This window comes from Panthera leo, chromosome B2 (genome assembly GCF_018350215.1).
Source record: "Panthera leo isolate Ple1 chromosome B2, P.leo_Ple1_pat1.1, whole genome shotgun sequence".
Classification (NCBI taxonomy): Eukaryota; Metazoa; Chordata; class Mammalia; order Carnivora; family Felidae; genus Panthera; species Panthera leo.
The window spans coordinates 147,458,384-147,486,209 of record NC_056683.1 but is presented as its reverse complement, the minus strand read 5'-3'; the positions used below and the strand labels follow the sequence as shown (position 1 = coordinate 147,486,209).

Here is a 27,826-nt window from a genome sequence, read left to right as displayed (position 1 = left end):
CGCGGGCTCCCGGGAGCTGCGGCGGAGCGACGATGGCCCGGGAGTCAGAGCCCGAGTGTAAGTGCGCCCCGAGCGCGCCGTGGGCGCCGCCTGACGTCCGTTCGCGGTGTGATCGCCCAGGCCCCGGCTGCCCTGAGCCTGGTGTGACGAATGAAACCGCTTCTGGCGGCTGCGCCTCGAGGCGGCCGCCGGGTCACCCGGGTTTGGGGCTGCGTGCGGAGGGGGGCGGGGGATGCGGTGCCTCCCCGGAACAGCTCAGGGTCACGTTCAAAGGAGCAAGGTCGTGTGCGCGCACGTGCGTGTGTGCACTCGAGCGTGCGTGTGGGCACGTGCTCGTGTGCGTCCCCCGCGGGGAGGAGGGATGAGGGCGGGATTTCTAGAAGCCGTTGGGAGCGCCCTTTGTGAAGAGCCCCGCTTCGGGGCCCGTCCCGCAGCGCCGCGTCCTGCGGGGCCTCGCTGGGCAGCCGCAGACCCCAGGCGGGCCGCCCCGCGAGGTGGTTTCCCGTGGTTTCGGACCCTTTCTTCTGTTCCCCGTGCAATAACTCGACGAGCTGTGTTCGCGAAACCTCTCCACCACCCCCGTCCCCCCCCCCCTTTTTTTAATAAAGACTCTGCATGATAATGGCCCATGATAATCCCCAGTCCCCGGGCACGTGGTCTGAATGAATTTCCACGTGCGCTGTTTCAGCCCTTTCAGAGTCCCTTTGTGCCCGCGCACCGTGAGGTCTGTTGCCCGCCACGGACGGTGGCCGACTGTTCAGACGGCCTGGCGCGGAATACGCGTTTCTGCGCGCGCCCCCGCGGTGTCTGCGGGGCTCCCAGACGTGGTCACGCACGCTGGCCTTGCAGGGTCTGTGTGCGTGGTCCCTAAGCGCCCCCCCTCTCCGCCCCGCACTGCCCGAGAAGGTTCCAGTCACGTGGCGGCTGCGTGGTGTGTGCAAAACGTGCCACGCGGTGGCGGGGAAATACACCAGCGCGTCCTTTTTTTTTTCCTGGTATTTCTTAAGTGCATATTCTGTACAGTGAAAAGGAGGAGGAGAAATTCGTTGCCAGGCCGACCCCACAGCAGGAGATCGGGTGAAATGCAAAAAAGGAAGGGCCGGGGCATCGCCCAGGCTGTGCCGCAGGCGGTGGTTAGAAATTTACAGCGTCCCAGGCTTTTGAGGTTGTTTTTTTGTTTAACACGTAGGTAAAGAAACTGAAGCCTCTGGGCGCCTGGGGGCTCAGTCAGTTTCGCCTCGGACTCTTGCTTTTGGCTCAGGTCATGATCTCGATCTCAAGGTTGGTGGGATTGAGCCCCGGAGTCAGGCTCTGTGCTGACAGCAAGGAGGTGGCTTGGCGCTCTCTCTCTCTCTCTCTCTCTCTTTTTCTCCCCCTCCCTCCATCTCTGCCCCTTCCCTGCTTGTGCTATCTGAATTAATTAACTAATTAATAATAATAAAAGGAACTGAAGCCTCTCCCTGACTTTGGGAGGCATCACTGCGTTCTTCCTTTTGGGATCTGGGGGGTGGGGGATCCTGGGGTGGGGGGTTCCGGGGAGGGGGCGATGGTGTTCAGGGGTGGCCACCCATCCCCTCTCCCGGCAGTGCTGGCTCTCCCGAATTGTCAAGTCTCTTGGTGGTTTTCCCGCCCCTCCCACTGGCCGCAAGCCCTCCCCTGACCGTCATCACCAACTGGCCTGTCCAGTCCTGGATTCGGCGTAGCCTGCACTCCCCTTGCTGTATTCGTTCGTTTTCTGCTGCTGCTGTAACGGATGACCACAGATGTAGTGACACTAAGCAAACCAAACTCCGCATCTCTGTCCTGTGGGGCAGGAGTCTGGTTGGCTCTGCTGGGCCCTGCTGGGGTCTCTCTGGGCAGAACTCTTGGTACCAGCTGGGCTCCCTTCCTTTCTGAAGGCTCTGGGGCGGACTGTCCTCCAGGATCACTCAGGTTGTCGGGCAGGACCCACTTCGTTGCGGTTGTAGGACTTGAGGTCCTGTCCCTGTCGCCTGTCAGCTCCTGGACGCCTCTCCCCAGGGCCCCACCTGGCCCCCCACCCCCATCCCAGAGCCCCCAGTGGCCATGGAATCCTTCCATCACAGGGAATCTCTCCGACTCCCCTTCTGGTCCCACCCAGGGAAGGCTCTGTGCTGTTAGGGGCCCATGGGATTAGATCGCGCCCCCCAGGTAATTCAGGAAACCCTATTTTAAGGGCATAACTTTAATTCTGCAAAGTCCCTTTGTTAGGAGCATAGAAATGGGAGGTGGGCTCACGAATCCGCCTTCCGGGCCCAGCGATTTCAGGATAATTAAGGTGAGGTGTTTTCCCGCTTCTCACTACCGCACTACAGACACGTGCTCTGGTGGCTCCCACGGTCTCCCTGTCGCGGGTACTCGTAGCTCGTTCCTACTGGACTTTGGGACTCCCGGTGGGATGGGGGCGCCTGGGGGGCTCAGTCAGTTAAGTGTCTGGCTCTTGATTTCAGCTCAGGCGATGATGTCACAGTTCTTGGGTTCTGGCCCGGTGTCAGGCTCCACGCGAGCAGTATGGAGCCTGCTGGGGATTCTCCCTCCCTCCCCCTCCCCCTCCCTCCTCCTCCCTCCCCCCTCCCCCCTCCCTCCCTCCCTCTCTCTCAAAATAAATAAATAAACTTAAACAAAACAAAACGAACATGATTCCTGGTGCGGAATCCTGTGAGGGAGAGAGCACGGTGTGGTGCGGAATAAAATTTTGTATTATTATTTCAAATTCTAAGACTACGACTTCCTTTCCCGCGTTTATTCATGACGCAAAACGGTTAACTCTTGGTCTCTTTCTGACGCGGCTGATGTGAATGAAAACACGGTTTCTTCCCTGGAGGAACTGTCGAAATCGCCCCGGAAGCGTGTGGCGGTGGGTGGCAGAGAGTGAACGAGGACAGGACGAGGCCGTGTGCGGAGTTCAGGAGAGAGGGATCACGACCTCGAGAAGCGCTGTGGACACCCAACAGGCGATTAAAATGCCGGAGGGGACAAAACCAACCCGAGTATCTGCACAGATGGAGGCCTCCCCGTGTAGATTCTTTCAGGAGTTCAAGCACCCAGCCTGGCTTGGCCGGTTCCCCGCGGCCCCGGGCCTCTGCTCTGGCCGCTCGGAGGAGAATGAGTTTGCTAATTTTCCGGTGGTTCCAAAGCCTTTTGGGAAATAAAATCGACAGGATAGCACAACACCAGAAATGCCTCTTTCTCCTGCTTTCCAAAGAGAGTTGGTATCATGTAGGTGATGGGGAATTTTAGTTCTCAGAGCGGCTAGGCCACGGTGCCCAGATGGTTTGGCCAAATTTCATTCTGGATGTGTCTGTTGAGGATGTTTGTTGGATGAAGGTAACATTTATCCCAGTAGACTTTGAGTGGAGCAGATTGTTCTCTGAAATGTGGGCGGGCCTCCTCTGCTGCCTCGAAGGCCTTACTCGAATAAACACTGACCTCCCCAGGGCAAGAGGGAATTCTCCAGCAGAACGCCTTGGGCATGAGGTGGGTTTGTACCATAATCACGTGAGCCGATTCCTTAGAAGAAATCTCTGTATATTCTCTCTCTCTCTCTCTCTACACCCTTTTGGTTCTGTCCTCTGGAGAAGCCCAACAAATACGATGTGTTTTTAGCACCTTCTTTAAGTGTTGATGCCTTTGATTACGTATGATCATCTGTCTTGAAAAAATGTTCTGTTGATATTTTAACATTTTATGAGTGGTTTCTTTGAAGTAAGAAGCTAATCAACAGGGAGAAGGGGAGACTGTGGTCTGGGCTTGGCAGTATCCCCGAGGTGGGTAGAATTCTGGAATGGCTCAAGTTTGCCTGACCTCTCGTGGACACTTGGCATAGTCCCCAAGCCTTTGAACAGGGGGACAGAGTGCTCTGCGATTGTGCTGTATCCCACGGCACCAGAGACCTCAAGACAGGTAGCATGTTGGGTGGGCCTGACCTAATCACACGAAGCTGGTCATAGTGGAGGAGTCAGAAGTTGGGGAGCATGAGAAGTATGTGAAGGGGGTTCAGGGATGAAGGATGAAGGGTCTCAGAAAGAGACCAAGAGTTAACTGTTTTGCTTCGTGAATAGATGTGGAAAAGGAAGTCATATTTTTAGAACGAGGGCAGCCACTAGGAGCTGAGCGTGACCCCCACCAACAGCCAACGAGGAAGTAGGGACCTCGGTCCTACCATCGCAAGAACTCGATTCGCTCAACAATAGGAATAAGGCTGCAAGCAGGTTCCCCAGCCCACTTCCAAGGCTTCCGAGAGCTCAGCCAGGCCCACAGTTTGATATCTGTGTTGTGACATCCCGAGTGGAGAATCCAGCCCCTTCAGGCTGAAGTCCGGACCCATATAACCTTGCGCTAAACCCGGTTTGAAGCTGCTGTTTGTAGTAATGTGTTATATAGTAACAGATTTGAAGCTGCTCTTTGTAGTAATGTGTTATATAGTAACAGAAGTTACCCCGGTTCTTCAGGTTCTCTGGGCCTTTCTTACTTTTCACAGGTGAAAACAGAGGAAACACTGTGTCCTGATTTATTGTCACTGCTTCTGGACGTGGATTGGTCAGGGTTTGGATGTGGCACGGGTCCCAGAAGGCCCTCCCCTGGAGCCCAGGCACTTGTGGGATAAGAGGGCTGATCCAACAGTTGGGTACAAATGCTGTATTCAGGGATCAGTTCTCCTCATGCCCCCCGGCCTCTGACCCCTCCTCTATGACCATCTTCATGTGATTAGGTGAGGCCCACCCAACACGCTACCTGTCTCGAGAGGTGCCTGGACCCGAGTGGGTCACATAAGTCCTTCTGCTTCCCTTTTACAGCATGGGGACGAAACTAGTCACAGATGGAATCATCGTGGGGCCCAGGGTCACGGATGTGGGCAACGCTTGGATGGGGGGTGTTCAGGGTGGGCCCTCAAGGGCTCTGTTGCCAGTGCCCTCCCCAGCCCAGGTTGACGTGCGGGACCGCAGATCTGGTCAGTTACTCCTCCGGGGTTCTCTGGAAAGTTATGCCGTATGCTCGTGGCTCCGGGGCCCTCACGGCGCGTGGCCAAAATCTCCTTTCCTCGAGTTGAAGTCTGGGTCAACTCTTGTTCTACCAGAAGCATTTGGCAAGGTGTTCCCTGTGCTGTAGTCCTTTCCTGAAAATAGATACTGTTCATGGAGTGTCTGTTCTAGGCCGTGTGCTTCTTTGCCAAAAGCGATTCCATTTAGCTGTCAATCAACCCTTTTGAGTAGGATGATTATCCTGATCTTTCAGAGGAAGAAATTATGATTCAGAGAGATTATGTAACTGTTTAGAGCTCACGTGGTCAGGAGTCTGATTCAAACAGCCAGGTTTTTCCAGTTTTATGTCCTGGACCATGTGCCCATGTGGCACCCCACCACGGGGACATAGGAGAAGCTGGGCCCTTTGTGGAAGGAGCTGGGGTCCCCGTCAGCTCTCCCACGGGGTTTACTCCGTGGCTCCTTATCTTCTACAAGTGGGGATGGGAGCAGAAGGGGTGACTGACTTGTCAGTCCCTGGGGGTTTGGCCAGGGACGCTGAGACATTTCAGTATTGAGAGAGAAAACACCTGTGTTTATTTCCTACGTTGGGTGTCTCTGAGCATCATCATTATGAATTCTAATTATGCTGTTAAACTTCCCTTTCAGAACCTTTGCTAATATTGTAAGAAACCCTCTGTTGAATCAAAAGCCCCATCCTCCTTCTTCTTGGCTTTGTAGGGCCCTGGTTTCTTTCTTTCTTTCCTTCTTTCTCCCTTTCTCCCCCTTTTTCTCCCTTTCTCCCTCCCTCCTTTCTTTCTCTCTCTCTTTCTTTCCTCCTTCCTTCTTTTCTTTTTTCCTTTCCTTTTCTTTCTTTCTTTCTTTCTTTCTTTCTTCTCTTTCTTCTCTTTCTTCTCTTTCTCTCCCTCTCTGTCTTACTTTATTTTGAAGTAATCTCCACACCCAACATAGCACTAAAACCTGCCACCCCAAGATCGAGAGTCTTACGCTCTACCAACTGAGCCAGCCAGGCGCGCCCCTGCGGGGCCCTGGGCTCTCTGATCGGACCTGCACATCATGTGCACCTAGCAGCCCCCCGTTTGCAGAAGGCCTGGCCTGCGTGCTGTTTCCTCTCGTGTCTGTCAGCTCCTCCTCTGGGACTGGGAGGTAGCAGCTCGGCAGATACGCACAGCGGTCTTATTGTCTTATTGTGGAACCTCCGACTTAATAGTCTCATTATCTTTCCTGACCAGTTTACCTGCGGTGGAAACACTGTGAAGTGCCAGGTGTTCAGACTTTATGCAATCTAAGGACACTTCTGAACAAACTTCAGAAAGATCACAGAGAGGATGTCTATCTTTACACCTCTGGGCACTTGAATCCCAATAAGCTCTACAGGCCTCCTGAGACCATCCTGTATCACTGGCCCAACGCCAATAGACCAAAAGGGGAAAAGATCTTCCAGGTGGAAAAGCCGATTGGAAAATCCGATAAGGAGATCACCAAGATGAAAGACGCTCTGGCTTATTTTACCATCAATACAGCTCTGGGGCCCAATGAGGCACAGAACGCACCGCTGTTCAGGTATTTGAACCCCGCGGAGCATAGTTCCCACGCTGCAGAAGAGGATTTCATTCAAAGGAAGTCTCCGAGGAAAGAGGGTTCTCCCGAGTGGCGGAGGAGAGAAGAGCTGAGGTTGCCAGAGGTGAAGGTTCTCAAGTACAGAGCGGTGGAGTCCAGCCGTGAGTGCGTGATGCCTCCCCGATGTAAGGATGAGTATCAGTACATCAGCTCGTACTTAGCCGGCCTGACGAAGACAGACAGGTACAGGAAGTTCTTGCGCTTCCAAAAAGAAGTTCTTGCGAAGCACCATCTCCAGAAGAACGACTTCACGGGGAGGCAGGCAGCGACACGGCATGAGAAGAAGTTGGAACAGGTAAGGAGGTTGACCTTGCAGTCCCGTGGGCACACTGCGGGAGTTCGGGTGTCCAAATGTTGTGGGTGGACGTCCGCATTCAGACCCCTCATTTACATTTCCGGGTAGGATGTAGGGTATCCACCAGGGGCTGGGAACATCTGACACGAGGTAAATAATCACGGGGAGAAGTAGAAGAAGGCTAAATCCAGAAACTTAATCAGTTGGAGGTGATTTCATAGGGAGAGCATCAGACGCTGCCTGGCCGCTGTGATATACAATGTTCATGGATAGCAGATGCATCTGAGGAAAGGTTTGCCTAACTTGCTATGAAAGCACTGAGGGCAGAGTGAGGCGGGGGTAGACAGTCAGGTGACAGAGGTAGATTCTGCCCGGAGTCACTCGTGTCTGTGGAAGATAATTAGTGTGATGGGAGGCGCTTTAGTGAACTCCCAGGGGCCGTGAGTCATGCACAGTGACCGGGCATGTGATGCAAGAGAGAGACTACGGGAAGAGAGGAAGTAGCAGTGTGCCTGAGAAGTAACCAAACCTGATGAGGGTTTTGGCTGAGAGGACTAATGGAAAGAGAAGGACCCTGTGGGTGCAGTAAGTCCTTAAATACAGGGTGCAAGGGGGTGAATGAAGAAAACAAAGACAAACACGCCTTGGACAATCAAGCAATCAGACCTCCTCAGGCTCCTCGGTTGGCCGCCTGGCTCTGCCCAGACCCAGCTCTGGGCTGGTATGAGCTGGACCCGCTGATAGAAAACCCCATGGAAATTCTCATTCCTCCCCCTGAGAAACTCTTTGGAAAGGAAAATTAAGACATCCTGAAATGTCTGGTTCTGTTTCTCTACCAGGAGCTCCAAAACGTGTGTGTATGTGACTCCCAACAGTTCAACAGACTGCAGGTCTATGGAAAAGTCTTTGAAGATATTTGCAATAGTTCTTTGATATTTGGGGATATCTTGAAAGAAGTTAAGGTAATAATAAGCGTATATTTGTCACATAACAGTTGAGAGCCATACATGACATTCTGTGCACAGGATTGCTGTTCTCACAGAATTCCTGCCAAGTATCATGGCTTCCATCTTACAGAGACGGCAAGTGACTCACAGACTCAAAGTAATGTGCTTATGGCCACACAAATCACCAGTGGGACATGTGAATAAACAACCAGCTAGCTCACTCCTTAAGCCCATTTTCTTTCCTGCTAAAGCTTCCCAACTATTTATAGACTTTTACAAATTGTATATATGTAACATATAAACATTTATAATTATGCATAATAAGTTTATATAAATTCTTATGGAATTATAAGTTTGTTGTGATTTCATGATGAACGTTGAGCTTCATATCAAAAGTGAGTTGAAACGGGGTTTCTTACACATCTTTCTCTTATCCAAATCCTAAAGACGAGGATACTTAAAAGCAGGAATACAGTGGCCTGTTCTCCAGAGAATGTCCCCATCCCTAGGGAGCCCATCTCTGGCAGGTCGGCAGGACCCAAGTCCCCAGAGCACCCATATGGCAGGAGATCACGTGCTGTGTGTGCGTGTCAGAGTATTTGATGATACTGTTCTGAGGTGATCCATAGTTAACATTCAGACCTGCTTCCAGGTTGGTGAGATTTTATACACTTTATTGTGCGTATTGGTTAATATGCTGAAGGAACATTTTATATTTTTGAAATGATCTAGACTGACATCCTTAACTTCCATATTATTTATACATGCAAAGAAACTTACATAGTAGTGTTAAACACGTTTTCAATGGATTTTTTTTTTTTTTTTTGGTATAGGATGAATACGAACTCTACATGGCAATACTCCTGCGGTCCCAGACCGCATCACAGTATAAGGTAACGAACGATCATGCAAGTGCCTAAATAGAGCCTGTTTCTTCATTCTTTCATATTTCACGGGCAGGAGAAAACATTCAGAATCCAAGAGGCCCCATCTGCTTCCATAGTAGAAAAGCTGGAGACCAGCTGAGGGGCTTGTGGGTAAGGACTTCACCTTCTGGTCGCAGTGAGCACCAGCGGTGGGGTGGAGGAGGGGCATACACATTGCTTGTGTTGTGCCGATGTCTCTGGCCACCAGTTCTCAGGGATCTCTCTGGCTCATCCCCCTGTAACCCTGTCCTCCCATGGCTGTTTCACTCAGCACTGGCCCTTTTCTCCCTCTTTCTCTGGTTATATGATATATCTGCTCACCTTTATACTGATGATCCCCAGCTCTGTCTATGGCACCCAGATACTTCCTGGGAGCTCCCGGTTATACCTGTGTCCAGGTATAATCCCATTGGACGTTGACACTTAGGTGTCTGGGGCAGGCAGATTACAGACCTAAAGATAGGGAAACTATCCTGAATTACCTGGGGGGCCCAATCTAATCCCACGGACCCCTACAAGCTGAGGCTTACGTCTGCTTCCCTGGGTGGGGCCAGAAGGGGAGTCGGAGAGATTCCCTGTGATGGAAGGATTCCATGGCCACTGGGGGCTCTGGGATGGGGGTGGGGGGCCAGGTGGGGCCCTGGGGAGAGGCGTCCAGGAGCTGACAGGCGACAGGGACAGGACCTCAAGTCCTACAACCGCAACGAAGTGGGTCCTGCCCGACAACCTGAGTGATCCTGGAGGACAGTCTGCCCCAGAGCCTTCAGAAAGGAAGGGAGCCCAGCTGGTACTGAGAGTTCTGCCCAGAGAGACCCCAGCAGGGCCCAGCAGAGCCAACCAGACTCCTGCCCCACAGGACAGAGATGCGGAGTTTGTATTAAGCCAGTAATTTCGTGGGTATTTGTTATGACAGCAATATAAAGCTAAGAAAATGCCCCATAAATATCTCAAAGCAGCATTTCCAACTTTAAGCTGTTCTTTATTGTACATTGGCTACCATAGCTTGTGTGTGTGTGTGTGTGTGTGGTCCTTATCTCATTGATGCTTAGCAATGGCCTTCTAGATTATACATCTTTCCCTATGAGGCAACTGTGCTGGGCTGAGTAGTGTCCTCCAAAACATCGTGTCCACCGGGGGGGCTGTGAGTGTGACCTTACTGGGAACTAGGGTCTGTGCAAGTATAATTAAGTTAGGGTGAGGTCCTTAGGGTGGGTCCTAATCCAGCAGCTGATGTCCTTATAAGAAGAGGGGAGTTTGGACCTGGGCACAGACGTAGGGAGCAGAGATCAGAGCGGGACATACACTGACACAAATCTCTGTTCCCAAACCACTGAAGTAACCACATAGAAACAGTCTGGGAACATAGATGGTGCCACGTCAGGAATTACCAGACAGCACGTAGGGAAAGCATGGAGAGCGTGTTGCAGTGGGGGCCCCTGGGTGGCTCAGTCGGTTAAGCGTCCGACTCTTCATCTCGTCTCGGGTCATGATCTCGGGGTTCGTGCTGACACACGGAGACTGCTTGGGATTCTCTCTCCCTTAAAAGAAATAAATGAACTTAAAAAAAAAAGTGTATTGTGACAGCTATAATGCAGCACGTACAAGTGCATGGTGTCCTCGCCTAACTGCTGACAGCCCCCAGGTGTCCCCTCCAGGCCGAGGTCGCACCTGTGGATGTTCTAGTAAGGAAAATAGACTGCGAGATCAACTCCCTCATTCACAAAAACTGAGAGAATGTGGCATTACTAAAACTACTTTTGACTTTTCGAATTCAATAAAGTTTAAGAATTCTGTCTTATAAATTGGGAAGTACAGTTGCCTTGTATTTGAAAAACATCACAGCCTTACAGGGAGGTCAGTTCTGATTTACTCCTTACATCTTTTCTTTTCATCTGTAATTATTTTATTATTTTATTTTGTCTTATTTTACTTTATCTTACCTCATCTTAGGAGCAGAGGAAGAGGGAGAGACAGCCTTTTTTTTTTAAGTTTATTTATTTTGAGAGAGAGCGAGCAAGCGGCATGAGTGGGGAAGCGGCCGAGAGAGGGGGAGAGAGAATCCCAAGTAGGATCCACACTGTCAGGGCACGGAGCCCGACGCGGGGCTCCCTCTCACGAACTGTGAGATCGTGACTTGAGCTAAAACCAAGAGTCAGATGCTTAACTCGCTGAGCCGCCCAGGCGCCCCAGAAAAGTAAGCTTTTGTTTGAGAGGAACAAGCAAAGGGTCCGGTTGGCGGCCTACCCTGTTCCTTGGGTTTTTCACGTTGAGTCCAGATGAACGTATGTGCGCTAATTTCAATCAAACACCAGCATGAAAAGTTCCCTGGCCAACAGGGCATCAGCTCTTTCTTTCTGTTTCTGGAAATGTGGCAGCCCATCACCTAAAGAGGCAGGGATCTTTGTGTCTCCACATCCTGCGGTGAAACCCCACCACTTTTTAAATGTCTTCGTAAAATAAAGCCTTCATAAATTTTAAAACAATATTTTGTCCAGATCTTTACATGACGAGTTATCCCTCCTCCCATATTTTCCTATTTACCTATTTTACCTAGAATTTCTGTTTTGACTCAAAATATCTTGAATACACTGTAATATTCCTTCCTGTGTGCGTCTCATCCATTACGGCCTTGTCCTCCTAGACTCTGCTGGCTAATGCCAAGGGGCTGGAGAAGAGGTCCGTGAAGACAGCAGATGTCAACCAGGCCAGGGAGGAGCTGAGGGCGATTGTGACGGCCACCAAGGCTGCCCTGGAGCATAATGACAAGTGAGGGTTGACAGTCTGATTTGATTTACGTTGGGATTATACTGTCGTACAATGTATTAAAGCCACGTGACAAGCGTGTCTTTACATTTTTCCTGCGTTGTTGGGTGAGATGTGTTGCCTTCGCTAACAGTGTGCCTGCCATCTGGCCCCTTTCCCCAGCCATCACATCTGTGACTGGGAAATTCAACCAAACCCGGCGTTTGTATGGGGGAGGGTGGTTTGGGATGGTTTCCGAGGGAATCTCGTCTTCCGTGGTGGTCTCCTGGGGACCTACTGGTAGGTGACCCGGCTGCAAAGTCAAGACACCTTTCATGAATGGGCTTATTATTTTCTTTTCACTTAAAAAAATCTTTTGACCTTTCTGTATAGTCTTCCAGATGAAATAACAATTGGATAGGGCGTATGTTTTGTAGAGGGTTAAAAAAAAAAAGACTGAAGCAAAGCCAGCACACTCAAGAAAACAAAACAGGAAACAAAAACCAAAAAATGAAACGGTGCCTTCAGTATAACTAGAAGACAAAAAGCATCCAGACTTCAGGATACCTGAAAATGGAAAAACGCACATCGAATGGCAGTGAATCGTTATCCACGGTCTTTCTACAAACCTTCGCGACAGAAAGGGCAGTGGGGGAAGGGAGAACAATGGAACTGGTAGAAAACATAACATGTTCTAAGACCAGTGAGAGCGAGAAGGAGAGAGGTGAAGAGAGAGTGGGAGGGAGAGAGAGGGAAAGGGAGAGAGAAGGACAGAGGGATGGGGAGAAAAAGAAAGGGGGTGGGAGGAAGGAGGAGAGAGAGGGGAGTGAGGTTTTTTTTTTTTCAATGTTGATTTGTTTTTGAGAGAGCAAGTGGGGGAGGGGCAGAGAGAGAGGAGGACAGAGGATCTGAAGCAGGCTCTGTGCTGATAGCAATGCATCGGATGTGGTGCTTGAACTCATGAACCACGAGATATTGACCTGAGCAGAAGTTGGACACTGAAATGACTGAGCCACGAAGGCGCCCCCTTTTGCAGACTTTGTATCAAAGATACGTCCTTTTCATTTCTGCTGAAATGGCCTTTGGGACTTTGGTAGGGATTGAATTGATTGGTAGATGGCCTGGGAGGGTATCATCACCTTTACCACATTGCGCCTTCCAAGCTGTGATCCTGGGAGGCCATTCCATTGACTTAGGTCTTTTTTAAATATAATTTAAAATACAATTTTTAAAAATATAATTTATTGTCAAATTGGCTGACATACGGTGCGTAAAGTGTGCTCTTGGTTTTGGGGGTAGATTCCCGTGGTTCATGGCTTCCATACAACACCCAGTGCTCATCCCAACAGGTGCCCTCCTCAATGCCCATCACCCGTTTTCCCTTCCCCCACTCTCCCATCAACCCTCAGTTTGTTCTCTGGATTTAAGAGTCTCTGATGGTTTACCTCCCTCCCTCTCTGTTTGAAACTATTGTTTTCGCCCCTTCACCTCCCCCATGGTCTTCTATTACGTTTCTCAAATTCCACATGAGTGAAAACATGTGGTATCTGTCTTTCTCTGCCTGACTTATTTCACTCAGCATAATACCCTCCAGTTCCATCCACATTGCTGCACATGGCAGGATTTCGTTCTTCCTTATTGCCAAGTAGTATTCCATTGTGTATATAAACCATATCTTCTTTATCCATTCATCCATTGATGGACATTTGGGCTCTTTCCATAATTTGGCTATTGTTGAAAGTGCTGCTATAAATATTGGGGTATATGTGCCCCTATGAGTCAGCACTCCTGTATCGCTTGGGTAAGTTCCTAGTAGCACTGTTGCTGGGTCGTAGGGTAGTTCTAGTTTTAATTTTTTGAGGAACCTCCACACAATTTCCCAGAGTGACTGCACCAGTTTGCATTCCCACCAACAGTACAGGAGGGTTCCCGTTTCTCCACATCCTCGTCAGCATCTGTTGTTTCCTGAGTTGTTAATTTTAGCCACTCTGACTGGTGTGAGGTGATATCTCGTCGTGGCTTTGATTTGTATTTCCCTGATGATGAGTGATGTTGAGCATCTTTTCATGTGTGGGTTGGCCATCTGTATGTCTTCTTTGGAGAAGTGTCTATTCATGTCTTTTGCCCATTTCTTGACTGGATTATTTGTTTTGTTTTTTGGGTGTGGAGTTTGGTAAGTTCTTTATAGATTTTGGAGAGTAACCCTTTATCTGATATGTCATTTGCGAATATCTTTTCCCATTCCGCCGGTTGCCTTTTAGTTTTGTTGATGGTTTCCTTTGCAGTGCAGAAGCTTTTTATCTTGATGAGGTCCCAATAGTTCATTTTTGCTTTTAATTCCCTTGCCTTTGGAGACGTGTCGAGCAGGAAATTGCTGCGGCTGAGGTCAAAGAGGCTGTTGCCTATTTTCTCCTTTAGGGTTTTGATGGTTTCTTGTCTCACATTTAAGTCTTTCATCCATTTTGAGTTTGTTTTTGTGAATGGTGTAAGAAAGTGGTCTAGTTTCATTCTTCTGCGTGTTGCTGTCCAGTTCTCCCAGCACCATTTGCTAAAGAGACTGTCTTTTTTCCATTGGATACTCTTTCCTGCTTTGTCAAAGATTAGTTGGCCATGCATTTGTGGGTATATTCTGGGTTCTCTTTTCTATTCCACTGGTCTGTGTGTCTGTTTTTGTGCGAATACCATACAATCTTGATGGTTACAGCTTTGTAGTAGAGGCTAAAGTCTGGGATTGTGATGCCTCCTGCTTTGGTTTTTTTTTTTCAACATCACTTTGGCTATTCAGGGTCTTTTGTGGTTCCATACAAATTTTAGGATTGCTTGTTCTAGCTCTGAGAAGAATGCCAGTGCAATTTTGATTGGGGTTGCATTGAATGTGTAGATTGCTTTGGGTAGTATTGACATTTTAACAATATCCATTCTTCCAATGCATGAGCATGGAATGTTTTTCCATTTATTTGTGTCTTCTTCAATTTACTTCATAAGTTTTCTATAGTTTTCAGTACACATATCTTTTACCTCTTTGGTTAGGTTTATTCCTAGGTATTTTATGGTTCTCGGTGCAATTGCAAATGGGATATATTTCTCGATTTCTCTTTCTCTTGCTTCATTATTGGTGTATAGGAATGCCAACTGATTTCTGTACATTGGTTTTGTGCCCTGCGACTCTGCTGAATTCACGCATCAGTTCTAGCAGCTTTTTTGTGGAGTCTTTTGGGTTTTCCATGTAGAGTATCACGTCGTCTATGAAAAGTGAAAGTTTGACTTCGTCTTTGCCAGTTTTGATGCCTTTTATTTCATTTTGTTGTCTGATTGCTGAGGCTAGGACTTCCAACACTATGTTAAACAACAGTGGTGAGAGTGGACATTCCTGTCATGTTCCTGATCTCAGGGGGAAAGCTCTCAGTTTTCATTGAGGATTATGTTAGCTGTGGGTTTTTCATATATGGCTTTTATGATGTTTAAGTATGTTCCTTCTGTCCCAACTTTCTTGAGGGTTTTTTGTGAAGAAAAGTTGCTGTATTTTGTCAAATACTTTTCCTACATCTATTGACAGGATCATATGGTTCTTATCCTTTCTTTTTTTATTTATTTATTTTATTATATTATATTCATTTTTTATTTTATCAATGTGATGTATCACAATGATTTGAAAATATTGTACCAGCCCTGCAGCTCAGGAGGGGCTGCATTTTTGCATCCCTGTTCATCAGGGAAATTGGCCTGTACTTCTCCTTTTTTGTGGGGTCTCTGTCTGGTTTGGGAATCAAGGGAATGCTGGCTTCATAGAATGAGTGCAGAAGCTTTCCTTCCGTTTCTATTTTTTGGGACAGCTTGAGAAAGATAGGTATTAACTCTGCTTTAAATGTCTGGTAGAATTCCCCTGGGAAGCCATCTGGCCCAGGACTCTTATTTGTTGGGAGATTTTTGATAATTGATTCAATTTCTTCACTAGTTGTGGGTCTGTCCAAATTTTCTCTTTCTTCCCACTTGAGTTTTGGCAGTGTGTGGGTGTCTAGGAGTTTGTCCAGTTCTTCTAGGTTGTCCAGTTTGCTGGCATAGAATTTTTCATAGTATTCTCTGATAATTGTTTGTATTTTGGAAGGGTTGGTTGTGGTAAGTCCAATTTCATTCATGATTTTATCTATTTATCCCCCATCTCTTCTTTTTGAGAAGTCTAGCGGGTTATCAATTTTGTTTATTTTTTCAAAAAAACCACCTCTTAATTTCATTGATCTGTTCTACTGGGTTTTTTTTTTATTCTATATTGTTTATTTCTACTCTAATCTTTATTATATCTCTTCTGCTGGCAGAGGGGTGAGGCTTGAAAGGGAGGGAGAGAGAGAAAGAGAGAGGGGTGAGGAGAGAAATGGAGGGAGGCAGAGGGAAAGGGAGAGAGAGACAAGGATAGAGGGGTGGGGGAAGAAAGGGAGGGGGAGAAGGGAGAGATAGAGGGAGAGGAAGAGAGAGAAGGAGGGAGGGAGAGAGAGCAGCTTCCCTAAATAATACAGATAATAACAGAGGTTCCTGGTCGGTCTCTCAGAGCACTGACTTAGAAGGAGAGGACTTTGGAGTGCGGGTGGAAGCAAAGAGCCAATTCTGAAATGATGATATGGTGGGAACAGGTTTAAAAGGAAGTGATCGGCGTCCTTTAAAGCTGTGCATTGAAGAGAAAAAGAAGCAGAGGAGGGGGGTTTAGAAACCCGTACCTCACACACTCCCCGAACCACTAGCCCTGCCCACCACGGCGCAGAGGTGCAAGTGATCTCTGTCTGTACAAATGGCTTCAAGAGAGAACAGAAAATGGGGGCCCAAGCAATTTAGTTGATGAAAATCTCGGCCAGCCGACGACAACAAAAAGTCGGAGAAGGAAACTGCCACAACGCTCCTCACTTAAATATTCCCTGAAGAGCGTTTCTGGATATGAAAACGATCTGGAGTCAGTAATGTAAACAATAAGCACAGCAATGAATGGCAAGAAAAAGGAAGATGCGAATCAAGGTTTGGCCACCGAGGAACAGCTAGTTGGAAAGGTCAAGATTATGTCATAGATCCAGACTAAATTATGACATTCCCAGCAGGAATAGTCTTGAGTGACACTACAATAAAGAGCGTTAGAGAAAAGCGGGAGAACAAGCAAGAGAATGAAAATGAGATCAGAAAAGAAAGTCAGAGAAAAAGTGGTTGAAGTGGAAGACAGAAAAGAAGATCCATTGGACATAATTAAAGTCTCAGAAGAAGAAAAATCAATGGGACGGAACATCACACTTGAAACTGTAATACATTAAACATTTCTAGAAACTAAATGCTCTGGATCTACATGCTGAAAAGACTGTTAAGATTATTATTAATTCACTTAACCTCAATCTCTTAACATTGGGGGTCATAATACCTTTCTATTTCTTTTAATCTCTGATGCAATGAGCTAACGTATGTGAAAATATTTAACCATTAGGCCTCTTGTAGGCAGGCAGCATCGACTCATTTGTGGTAGTGATGTTGGTAACCAAATCACAGGGGTTTTCTGTACATATTAGCGCCCCCATCTTTTTCCCTCCAAATCAGAGATAATACAGTTGATTTAGTTTAATTATTGTGTTCATGTTTTTGTTTTTGTTTTTTCCTTTGGAACCAGGGGGAGGATACAAAGAAATTACAACTGTTTTCATTTCCTTCTTTTAAAATGTTTTTTACATTTATTTATTTGTTTTGAGAGAGAAGGAGAGAGTCCGGGAGGGGGAGGGATATAGAGAGAGAGGGAGACAGAGAATCCCAAGCAGGCTTCAGGCTCAGCACAGAGCCCAATGTGGGGCTTGATCCCACGGACTGTAAGATTGTGACCTGAGCCACAAGCGAGAGTTGGACGCTTAACTGACTGAGCCACCTAGGCGCTCCTAAAATTTCTCGCATTTTACTTTTAGCATAAATGTACTGGGATTTGTGAATTGTATCTGTGGGAGGAAATTGAAATGCACAGGGGACATGCGGTGTGCCTTCCAACAGCAGTGACGTGCTTCCACTGGCCCTCGTCTCTGGTTCGTCTCAGAGTGTAAACGCTGGTTTCTTTGCTTCCCTGCTTCGTAGAAATTCAAGTAACAAAATAATATCCATAAACCCTACGGGAGATCATTTATTTATTTTCCAGCTTCTTCAGCTAGTGGCTTGTGCAATCTTGGTAAGAAAGTACCCTTTTGTTTATTGAATTTGACGGCTGTAGGCTCTCATGTCGATGTTCAAAATCACCTTTTTGGATAGAAACTGAGATCACTTGGTATTTGTCAATTTTTTTTAAAAAAAGACGTGTGGCATAAAATAGACAAGGAAGAACAGTGCAAACGGAGTTCTGATATTTTACTCTCTTTTTATTGTCAAACCTGTAGGCTCAGAAGTGAACTAGACGTGGAACGCACGTTGCTGCAATCAGCTAAGGAAGAGTCGGGCAAGTAATTGTGTTTCTCAGGAGCCAGATACAACCTGTGCACCAACTCATTCTTCTCTCAGATCTTTGTGGTTTTTAGTAGAACACTGAATTAAGCCAAGACCTCCTGCAGAAAGAATTCCATCAAGTTTTGACCGAGACATTTGGACTAGAGCCCGAGAAACTGACCAAATGAGGGGCGCCTGGGTGGCTCAGTTGGTTAAGCTTTTAAACCAACCCCCCCCCCCCCCCCCCCCCGCCAGCAGCTTTTAGGATATACTCACAGATATGACCTGTTTTAAGTTCTTAGAAGACCTTGGCCTCAGAGGTTCTTGCTGGAGTCTCTTGCTTCCTCCTGCTAGTTCTTTCTTCCTGTGAGCAACACCCGTGTGATTTACCTGCTGGCCATCCTCCGAGGGTCTCTTGTGGGGCTGGCTCAGCGCTTGTCTTCTGACTCCTTCTCAGGGCTCGGAGCGTGGTGGGGTCCACCCTTCTCCTGCATCCACGTTGCCTATTCTTGGGATCCTCTTACACACGGGTCATGGATGGAACTCCGGCTCACCATTTTCCGTTTCCTTGCTGTCTCCTAACCCAAGCCCACCATTTTCCTTTTTTCTTAATTTTAATTTGAGTAGCATTGACACACAATGTTTACATTAGTTTCAGGTGCACAACTTGGTGATTTGACAAGTTTATGCATATGCTCTGCGCTCACCGCGAGCACGGCTACCATGAGCCCCAGTAAATTGCTGTTATAGTATCATTGACTACATTCCTTATGCTCTGCTTTCGTTCCCATGACTTACTCATTCCGTAACTGGAGCCCTATGCCTCCCTCTCCCCTTCACCCCCTTTATCCATCCCTCCATCCCCTTCCCTCTGCCCACCATCAGTTTGTTCTCTGTAGTTATAGGTCTGATTCTGCTTTTTGTGTGTTTCTTCTTCTCCTTCTCCTTCTTCTTCTTAAGATTCCATTTAAGAGTGGAATCATATGGTGTTTGTCCCATGTTTCTTTTAAATCTGAGGGCTTTATTGTTAATTGCTAATAGGATAAAATGAAAGATATAAAAAAATAAACAAGAGGATGTTACTAATTTCTAGCACTGAAGTCAACTTTTCTTAATATTTGATTCTAGCTGTTTCTGACACTTTTCCAGTGCTATTGAAGAAATCTGGTGGCTTGTGTTCATCCTTTTCTTTTTTTCCCAAAGCTTTCTCATTCAGGAGCCTCTCCTCCAACCATACATTTCCTGTGGAATTTCCCCATGTTGGTGCCTCAGTCTTCCTCCTTAGGTAGAAAAGGGGTAACAGTTGGGTCATTTTAGTGACTTCACATCCCTTTTGACTTCTGTGCCCTCAGTCAATTGTTGCAGGTTAAAACACTCAGCTTAGGTTAAGGTGGGGATCAGACTTCGTGGGTAGAAGCTTAACTATGGCTGTTTCTACCCGCTTGGTTAGTTCCTCATGCATCTGTTTAGCTAATTCCCCAGATTTCAGAACTCACCTTCAGAGTTTTCCCTTCTTCCAAATCTGGCAAGTTTGAATGATGGCAGTGGTTTCCATCTTGTTCATTTTGTACAGGTAAGCATTATCACTCTTTCGACTTGCCTTTTTTTTTTTCTATCAGAAAGGGGTAGTCATTCTTTCTCAAAAAATTGTCTTCCCGCTCTAGTGAGTTACCTCTAATGAGTTACATTCTAGTAACTCAAGTACTGTATAATCAAGTGAGTTACTGTCAATGTCTCCACCTCCTTTCTGAATCCTTAGATATTGATGTCTGTTGGAGCCTTGGCATGTCTTTGGTTCAACACACGCATCTTTGATTCCAACTCTTTCCAGCCCAGATCTCTTTTTTGGCTTCAGATTTGTATATCCAACTTCCCTCTGGACGTGTCCGCTTGAGTATCCCATAGGTGCCTCAACCCAACAGCATCAAGACTAAACTCTCTGTTTCAATGAATGACACCACCAAACACATGGAAGTCAAGTCAGGAAACCTGTGGCAGAAATCTTTCCCTCCTCACCCCATCAACCACCTCAGCAGAGCTTGGAGTTAATGGCCAACATGGAATCTTACCTCTCTGCTGCCGTGAACTCACTTCCTTCGCACCGCATCTGTCCCTAGCTGTGGCAGAGCTGAAACCTAGGGGTTACTTGGATATCTACCTCTTCCTCTACATTCAGATCCAGTGAGCCCTCCTTGTTTCCAGTCCCTTAAATCATTTTGTATCTCTCCACTTCTCTAGGCGACAGGCACCATCCTGATCTGATCTTGTTTGAATGATGGCAGTGGCTTTCTGACTGGTTTTCCTGTTCCAGCCTTGCTCTTTCTCTTCCACTTTTGGTACTGTAGACAGTGACCGTTGTGTGGTTGTGTTTATCCCGGCCTAAAAGCCTTCCACAGCTTCGGCTGATGTCCCAACATAGATTATAAGGCCTTTTCGGGTATTCCCCCTGCTTCCTTCCTAGTGTTATTTACCGATGCCACTCACCTGGCCCTCAAAGTCCCCACAGTACTGCATACCTTTCTTTTTACTGAAATGTGCTGAAATCTGCCCTTCCGCCCCCTCTCCGTCTCCCCGGCCCCTTCCGCCTCTCTAACGCCTGTTCATCATTTGGTTATCGATTCTGCCGTGATTCTGCAGAGTTGTCCTCATACCTTCCCCACACTGTGTTAGGTGCTCAGATTGGGCACTCAGTAGATACTTTTTGATAATATAAATGAATTAGAAGAGGCATGTCCCCATTCTCGGATCAGATCATTTTTATTGATGTGCTTGAACCTTGACTTACATTATTATATTTTAGCATTACATATATATACACACACTATACACATTATACACAATATATATATACACTTTATATATATAGTATATATATTATACACAAATATACACATTATACACATTATACACACACATTATATATATGTAATATATATAATATATATAATATACACATATATATACACACATTATATATATAATATATATGTATACATATACGTATATGTATATATGTGTATATATGTGTGTATATATATGTATACATATATATACACATGCAAATTATATATACACACATTATGTATATATAATATATATATTATACACACATTATACACGTTATATATATACATATTATATATAACATATATATAACATGTATACACATGTATACACATTATACACATATATACACATTATATATACACACATTACATATATGTAATATATATAATATATATAATACACACACATATATACACACATATATATACATGTTATATATAATATATGATATATATTATACACACATATATACACATACACATTATATATACACACATTATGTATATATAATATATATATATTATACACACATTATACACATTATATATATACACATTATATATAATATATATATAACATATATATTATATACACATATATATACACATTATACACATTATATATACACACATTATATATATATTATATATATATACATTATGTATTTTATATATATATTATACACACACATATATATACACATTATATATGGCAGTATGTAACATACACCATAGTGTTAATAATGCATAATACTATTCATAAGAGATGACATATTAAACACAGTAATACTTTGCTTTTAAAAATATTTTCAGAATCATCTAAGAAAAATGTAATGGATGAGGATCACCTTACCCTTATTGAGAAGGTTGAAAAGAAGAGGTGTGAAATACTCAGTAAATGGGATGAAATTCATGCTCTTGAAAGACAAATTAAAACGACTCTGATTCATACTGGAATTTCACATATCACTGAAAATAGGATTAAAAGCATAGAGGTATGTAGTTTATTCATTTGAATGTCTACATTGTTCTTTTGCCTGAAGAGGTTGGCAAATGCCTGAAGCAATTTCATTTGGCCATTGGGTGAAAAATAATGGACAGTTGGGTCCAAATATATTTTAATTGCAAAACATTTGTAGCAAATGGTTAGAATAATGACGAGATCTAGCTAAAACAACAAAAATAAAGGTGATAAAAATTATGTAGAGTTCTGGTAAGGTGCAAAGTGGATCTCTTTCAGGTCAGTTGATGTCTCTTAACAATTTTGTATAGAAGATGCTTGTCATGAAGGTGATGACAATTGTCATCTGATATGTACTAAGTAGCTTGAGCTGAAGCTCAGAGGGGTTCAGAACTACCTGCCCCACGTGACACAGGTTAGAGGCGGCAAAGCTGGGGTTCGAGCTTAATACTTTGGGGGTTCCAAAGCCCTAACAGTTTTCATTGTGTCACATTGAAACTTCGTAGTTAGATTTTCAGTGAGTTGAACAATTGTGCTAGAAGATAGAAATTCGCTACTGCCATGGAAAAGGAAGTCTACTATACTAGAAGTAGTCTTTAACAGTTATTACTAACCATTTTGACGAACCAATGATGAACAGTATAATGTAAATTGTAGTCTGTGTTTTGAAATGTTATGGTACTCTACTTTTTGTATGTCGTAACCTAATTAATTTGTGCAATATCTGACTCAATGTTATCACTTTGTTATAGAGTTTATAAATGATATATGATTATTCTTTGTCTCATGGTTATATAATTACATAGATTTTTCCAGCACTATTTTTTCAATCTTTTTTTAAAAAGCAGAATTATAAAGGGACGCCTGGGTGGCTCAGTCAGTTGAATGTCCGACTTCGGCTCAGGTCACAATCTTGCGGTTCATGAGTTCAAGCCCCGTGTCAGGCTCTGTGCTGACAGCTCAGAGCCTGGAGCTGCTTCAGATTCTGTGTCTCCCTCTCTCTCTGCCCCTCTCCCACTCATGTTCTTTCTCTCTCTCTCTCTCTCTCTCTCTCAAAAATAAACATTAAAATTTTTTAAAAAAGCAGAATTATAAAGTGTATAGGAAGTTAGTAGTGGTTTAAACTTATTTTGACATCTCTCTCTCTTTCTTTTAAAATAGTATGTTCAGATTTCTTTCTGTGATTTTGTTTATAGTCCTTTTTTTTTTTTTATGTTTCTTTGTTTTGAGAGGGGGGAGGGGCAGAGAGAGAGACACACACACACAGAATCCAAAGCAGGCTCCAGGCTCTGAGCTGTCAGCACAGAGCCCGACCCGGGGTTCGAATCCACGAACATGAGATCACCACCTAACCGAAGTCGAGGCTTAACCGACTAAGCCACTCAGGTACCCCTACAGTCTATTCTTTTTTAAATGACATAATGTCCTGAGAATGAACACTAATTTACAGTCGAATTTTTAAACATTGAAAATAATATGTTATAGTTTTAAATATATTATAACTTTAAATATATTATATTAAATTGTATTATATATTATGCAATGTATATATAATTATATAATATAACTTTAAATATGTTATAGCTTTAAATCATGTAATAATGTAAATGTATCACAAGATACATCATAAATGTAATGTAAAATTATGTAAATTTTTCCTTCATGATTAAAACCTCTTGAAGTGGATTGAATCTAGGAAATAGAAAAGTCTGTATAAGGGTTCCATATCACTAATTTATATTACTTTAGCTATTTATTTATATTTTGCTCCTTAAATCAAATGCTAGAAGCTACAATAGAATTGCTTTTACTATCTTATGAAGTAATTCATTTCTAGTTTTGGATTTGATATATGTCGTTTATTTTAAAAAAAACTTTTTTTTTTACATTTATTTATTTTTGAGAGACAGAGAGAGGCAGACTGCAAGTGGGGGGAGGGGCAGAGAGAAGGAGACACAGAACCCAAGCAGGCTCCAGGCTCCGAGCTGTCAACACAGAGCCCTATGCGGGGCTCGAACTCACGAACCGCGAGATCGTGACCTGAGCCGAAGTCAGACGCTTAACCGACTGAGCCATCCAGGCGCCCCTGAAATATGTCATTTCTAACCAAAATAAAAAATAACTAAATGCATCAGGGATTTACAGTGTGCCAGATACTACTGTGAACATTTAAAAAATACTATTTCGTATAATTTCCAACAACCCTAAGCCATTATTAACCGTCTTTTTCAGATAAGGAAACCACAGCACAGATACACTCAGTAACTTGATTGAGGTCACAGTGAGAAAGCAGTAGAATTGGGTTGAAAGCTCAATTTAGGTTTTTAATTATATACTATCTAGGTTCACTGATGTAACTGCTAATGTGAAAGAGCAAATGTTTACACCCTCTGCCCATCATTATTTTGCTCACAATTATCTTGGATATTCTCATTTACAGTATTAAATATTTTTCAAGTTTCAGTAATAATACTCTCAGTATTTTGGTTGTGTTTACAGCAAACCTATAGATTCATTCGGGAAGAAGTTACAGCTTTACAATATTCACACTCCCATCAAGGGTCATTTTACATTTATTTAATTTATTTTTATGCATTGGCTCTTAATTTTTTATGTTTGCTCTTGGGACTTTATGGCATCTGTTACTATTGTTAATAGAAACTTTAAAAACATTTTACATTACAGTTTGTAATCAGTTATTGCTGGTATATATGTGACTTATTGATATTTGTATTTTTATATTGTATCAAGCCACTTTAACAGATTCTGTGATTAGTTATGAAAATTGAGGAACTGCTCTAGAATTTCCCTAAAATTCTCTAGGTTTTTGTAATATCAACCCTTATGTCCTCTCGTTTTTGATCTAGAGGGCTAGGATCTGTCTTACTACCTGTCCTTCCAGTCATGCTTTGTTTATTCATGTTTTTAAACGATGTGCTATTGGCTATTTTGAACTTAGAATAACATCATTTACATATTTTTGTTCCATAAGTGGGGAAAAGTATTTAACATATATTCTTAACCAAGTATCTTACTTTTAAAACCATTTCTCCTTCAGACTGAAGCTATAAAATTAGAAACAGCAAATCGAATTTTAAAGAAGAAAATACATGTAAGTTTATGTGAATCAGTGTTTTCCAATAGAAATATTTCCTTTAGTGCTGTGTGCTTCTTGTATTGTGTCATATACAAAATAAGAATATATGCATTATCTTTCTCAACGATAATTTCTGTAATGCTAGGAATATCTCAGTATGTAGACAGTAGCTTAAAACCGGACAGGTGTAACCTAATGTATTAGTGAAAAAAATAAACAACCTTTTTAAATAGTTGGATATACCAATCAGAATTGACCGTTCCTCTAACCCTTCCACACCTAACAATGAACTGTAATGAGTTTACATGGTGACAAGGAATGTAGTGAACTGGCTCCTCTAATGACTTTCAGGACGGCCCTCCAAAATTCATACTAAGAATCTGCTGCTTAACTGATTATAGTTCTACTTCTAGGATATATATATATATTCCTCTGTATTATATATGGCATACATGAGTATGTTATGCCTGATTCCAGAAATTGTATTCCATTTTGGTTCAATGTTCTTGTTGATATGTATGAGCAATACCATGCCATTATACGGAAACAATGATTTTTTATTCTTGGTAGATTATTGAAAACAATGTGAAGCAGAACCTAGAGAAGCATGAGACAAGTGAGCGGGAGCAGCAGTAAGTATTGATGTCATGATAGGAGAAGCGGGACAATCTCATGCTACTCTCAAAACCATCCATTCGAACCGAGATTAGACTAAACAGTACTTTGGAAATGTTTATATTCGTGAGTGTTAAATAGACACGTTTCATCCTGTGCTTAAGAATGCTTAGCCCAACTCCGTTGGTTAAGCGTTCGACTTCGGCTCAGGTCACGATCTCATGGTTCGTGGGTTCGAGCCCCACGTCGGGCTCTGTGCTGACAGCTTGGAGCCCGGAGCCTGCTTCGGATTCTGTGTCTCCCTCTCTCTCTGCCCACCCCCCACCACTCATACTCTGTCTCTCTCTCCTTCAAAAATAAATAAACATTAAAAAATGTATACATATACACACACACACACACACACACACACACGTATAAAAGAATGCTTAGCCCAAGATTTAAATCTCAGTCAGTATTCATTGTTTAGCAATATAGAAATAAATTATTTGGAAAGAAGTGAAGAATTGAGACTAAATTCTCATGGGCAAGGATCGGGAAAGTGGGGAGACGTGTGACTAGGGGTGGCTTTCTTTTCTCAAATTATATAGCTTTTAGAGATATTAAATTAAAAAAAAATTTTTAAACATTTATTTATTATTGAGAGACAGAGACAGAGCATGAGCGGGGGAGGGGCAGAGAGAGGGGGAGACACAGAATCTGAAGCGGCCTCCAGGCTCTGAGCTGTCAGCACAGAGCCCAATGTGGGGCTCGAACTCCCAAACTGCAAGATCATCACCTGAGCCGAAGTTGGATGCTCAACCGTTGGATGCTCACCCAGGCCCCCTAGAGATATTAAATTTTTGAAGAAGCCTATATAGGTGTTGCTCTGACAACTTTTAATTTAAAAATGAAATGGCTGATTTATATGATCTGTTTTACATGGTTAGCCTTTTATGGTTAATTTTCTTGCAGTTGGTCCTATAGTTCAAATCTCAGGATTTGGTAAGGCCGAGAGCAACAGAAAACTACTAGTTTAAGCATGGAAAAGACTAATTTGTAAAAACAGTAAAAAGACGTTTATTTGTAGGGGACCTAGGTTCAGTGATAATATTGGGAACTGGTGTCTTTCGCTCTTCCTTCTCTGTTCCCCTTAAGTATCATTTTCCTCCTCAGTGTGGCTGTCTTCAGGGGAACCTGGGTGGCTCTGTCGGTTAAGCATCTGACTTCGGCTCAGATCATGATCTCGCGGTCTGTGAGTTCGAGTCCCGCATGGGGCTCTGTGCTGACAGCTCAGAGCCTGGAGCCTGTTTCAGATTCTGTGTCTCCCTCTCTCTGACCCTGCCCCGTTCATGCTCTGTCTCTCTCTGTCTCAAAAATAAATAAACGTTAAAAAAATTAAAAAAAAATTTTTTAAATATGCCTGTCGAGAGGCATGAATCTCTTTCCCACAGAGGAACAAAGGGGGAAGAAAAGGACAAAAGCCAAAGAGCTTCTCATCATGAGGCTTTTCTATTTAGAGGGGAAGGCCCTTCCCAGGGATCCACACATATCTCATGGCCCAGCACTGTGTCCCCAGGCCATCTTTAGCTGCAAAGGACTCTATGAAACAGAACACCCTACTTTCCAGTTTACATCGTAGAGAAAGTCACCAGAGAAAGGTGTTGGAGTGGTTGCTGAGTGAACCGTACGGGTGGATCCAGGTTTTGTCGGGTCTTAGATCATATTGGGTGTCCTCAATGGAAAAGAAGACGGAATTAAAAATACCAAATTGGGGAGGCTCCTTCCATAGTTCTGGCCACGAGAGTGAATGGACCTAAAGTTTAAACATCACTATCTTCAAGGTAAATTCTGCTTCTGCTGCCACACTGTGTGTAGTCTGGAAAATGCTGCAGGGGGTTGTCCCCCTAGTTAGGGAGAATCTTTGCTACACTCAAGGCCAAAATGCTACAAAAAAGCCTTTAAAATCAAAGTGGAAGATTACAAAGTCTCGCCATGTGTTTTTGAGTAAATATGTGCTGAAACAGATGTTTATTTAAAAATTTCCTTTTATGCTTAAGGTACTTTCTTTCTCATCTATCGTATTCATTTGTTGTGTTTAAGGAACCTTTGGGATTTCATTACAGAATTTGTAAACTTAAAGGAAACAGACAACAACCCTCAAGGGACTGGAAAAATGACCCATGAAAATTCACAGCCATCATGTACATAGCGTGAATGTCTGCAGATGTATAAAGTAGTGAAGATACATCTCATTTTGTCAGTTTTCTTCATTTTTAATTTTTAATAAAGTTAATGCACTATATGCATCAAGATACTGGAATAAATACATGTGTGCATGTGATTAGCTTTACTTTGTGTGCATATGCATA

General features: G+C 44.2%; 1 protein-coding gene across 3 annotated transcripts; it reads left to right on the top strand.

The window, feature by feature from the left end:
* CB2H6orf118 (chromosome B2 C6orf118 homolog) lies at positions 1–27,807 on the top strand. 3 transcript variants are annotated; one of them, XM_042940267.1, is made up of 11 exons: positions 1–57; positions 6,233–6,915; positions 7,755–7,877; positions 8,696–8,755; positions 11,430–11,554; positions 17,911–17,969; positions 21,616–21,797; positions 24,822–24,875; positions 25,431–25,492; positions 26,975–27,298; positions 27,558–27,646. In XM_042940267.1, the coding sequence occupies exons 1-10, from the start codon at positions 33–35 to the stop codon at positions 27,042–27,044; spliced, it is 1,443 nt and encodes a 480-aa protein (XP_042796201.1). In that variant the 5' UTR covers positions 1–32; the 3' UTR covers positions 27,045–27,298; positions 27,558–27,646. The 3 variants fall into 3 exon arrangements, with proteins under 3 accessions (XP_042796201.1, XP_042796202.1, XP_042796200.1); XM_042940268.1 differs by lacking the exon at positions 26,975–27,298 and having other exon boundaries at positions 27,581–27,807; XM_042940266.1 differs by lacking the exon at positions 26,975–27,298 and having other exon boundaries at positions 27,558–27,807.
* Positions 27,808–27,826: the final 19 nt, after the last annotated feature.

Coding starts and splice junctions, on each gene's coding strand:
- CB2H6orf118 (XM_042940266.1), top strand. CDS start 33: ATGGCCCGGGAGTCAGAGCCCGAGT. Junction 58..6,232: donor CCGGGAGTCAGAGCCCGAGT/GTAAGTGCGCCC, acceptor TTTCCTGACCAG/TTTACCTGCGGTGGAAACAC. Junction 21,798..24,821: donor ATAGGATTAAAAGCATAGAG/GTATGTAGTTTA, acceptor TTTCTCCTTCAG/ACTGAAGCTATAAAATTAGA.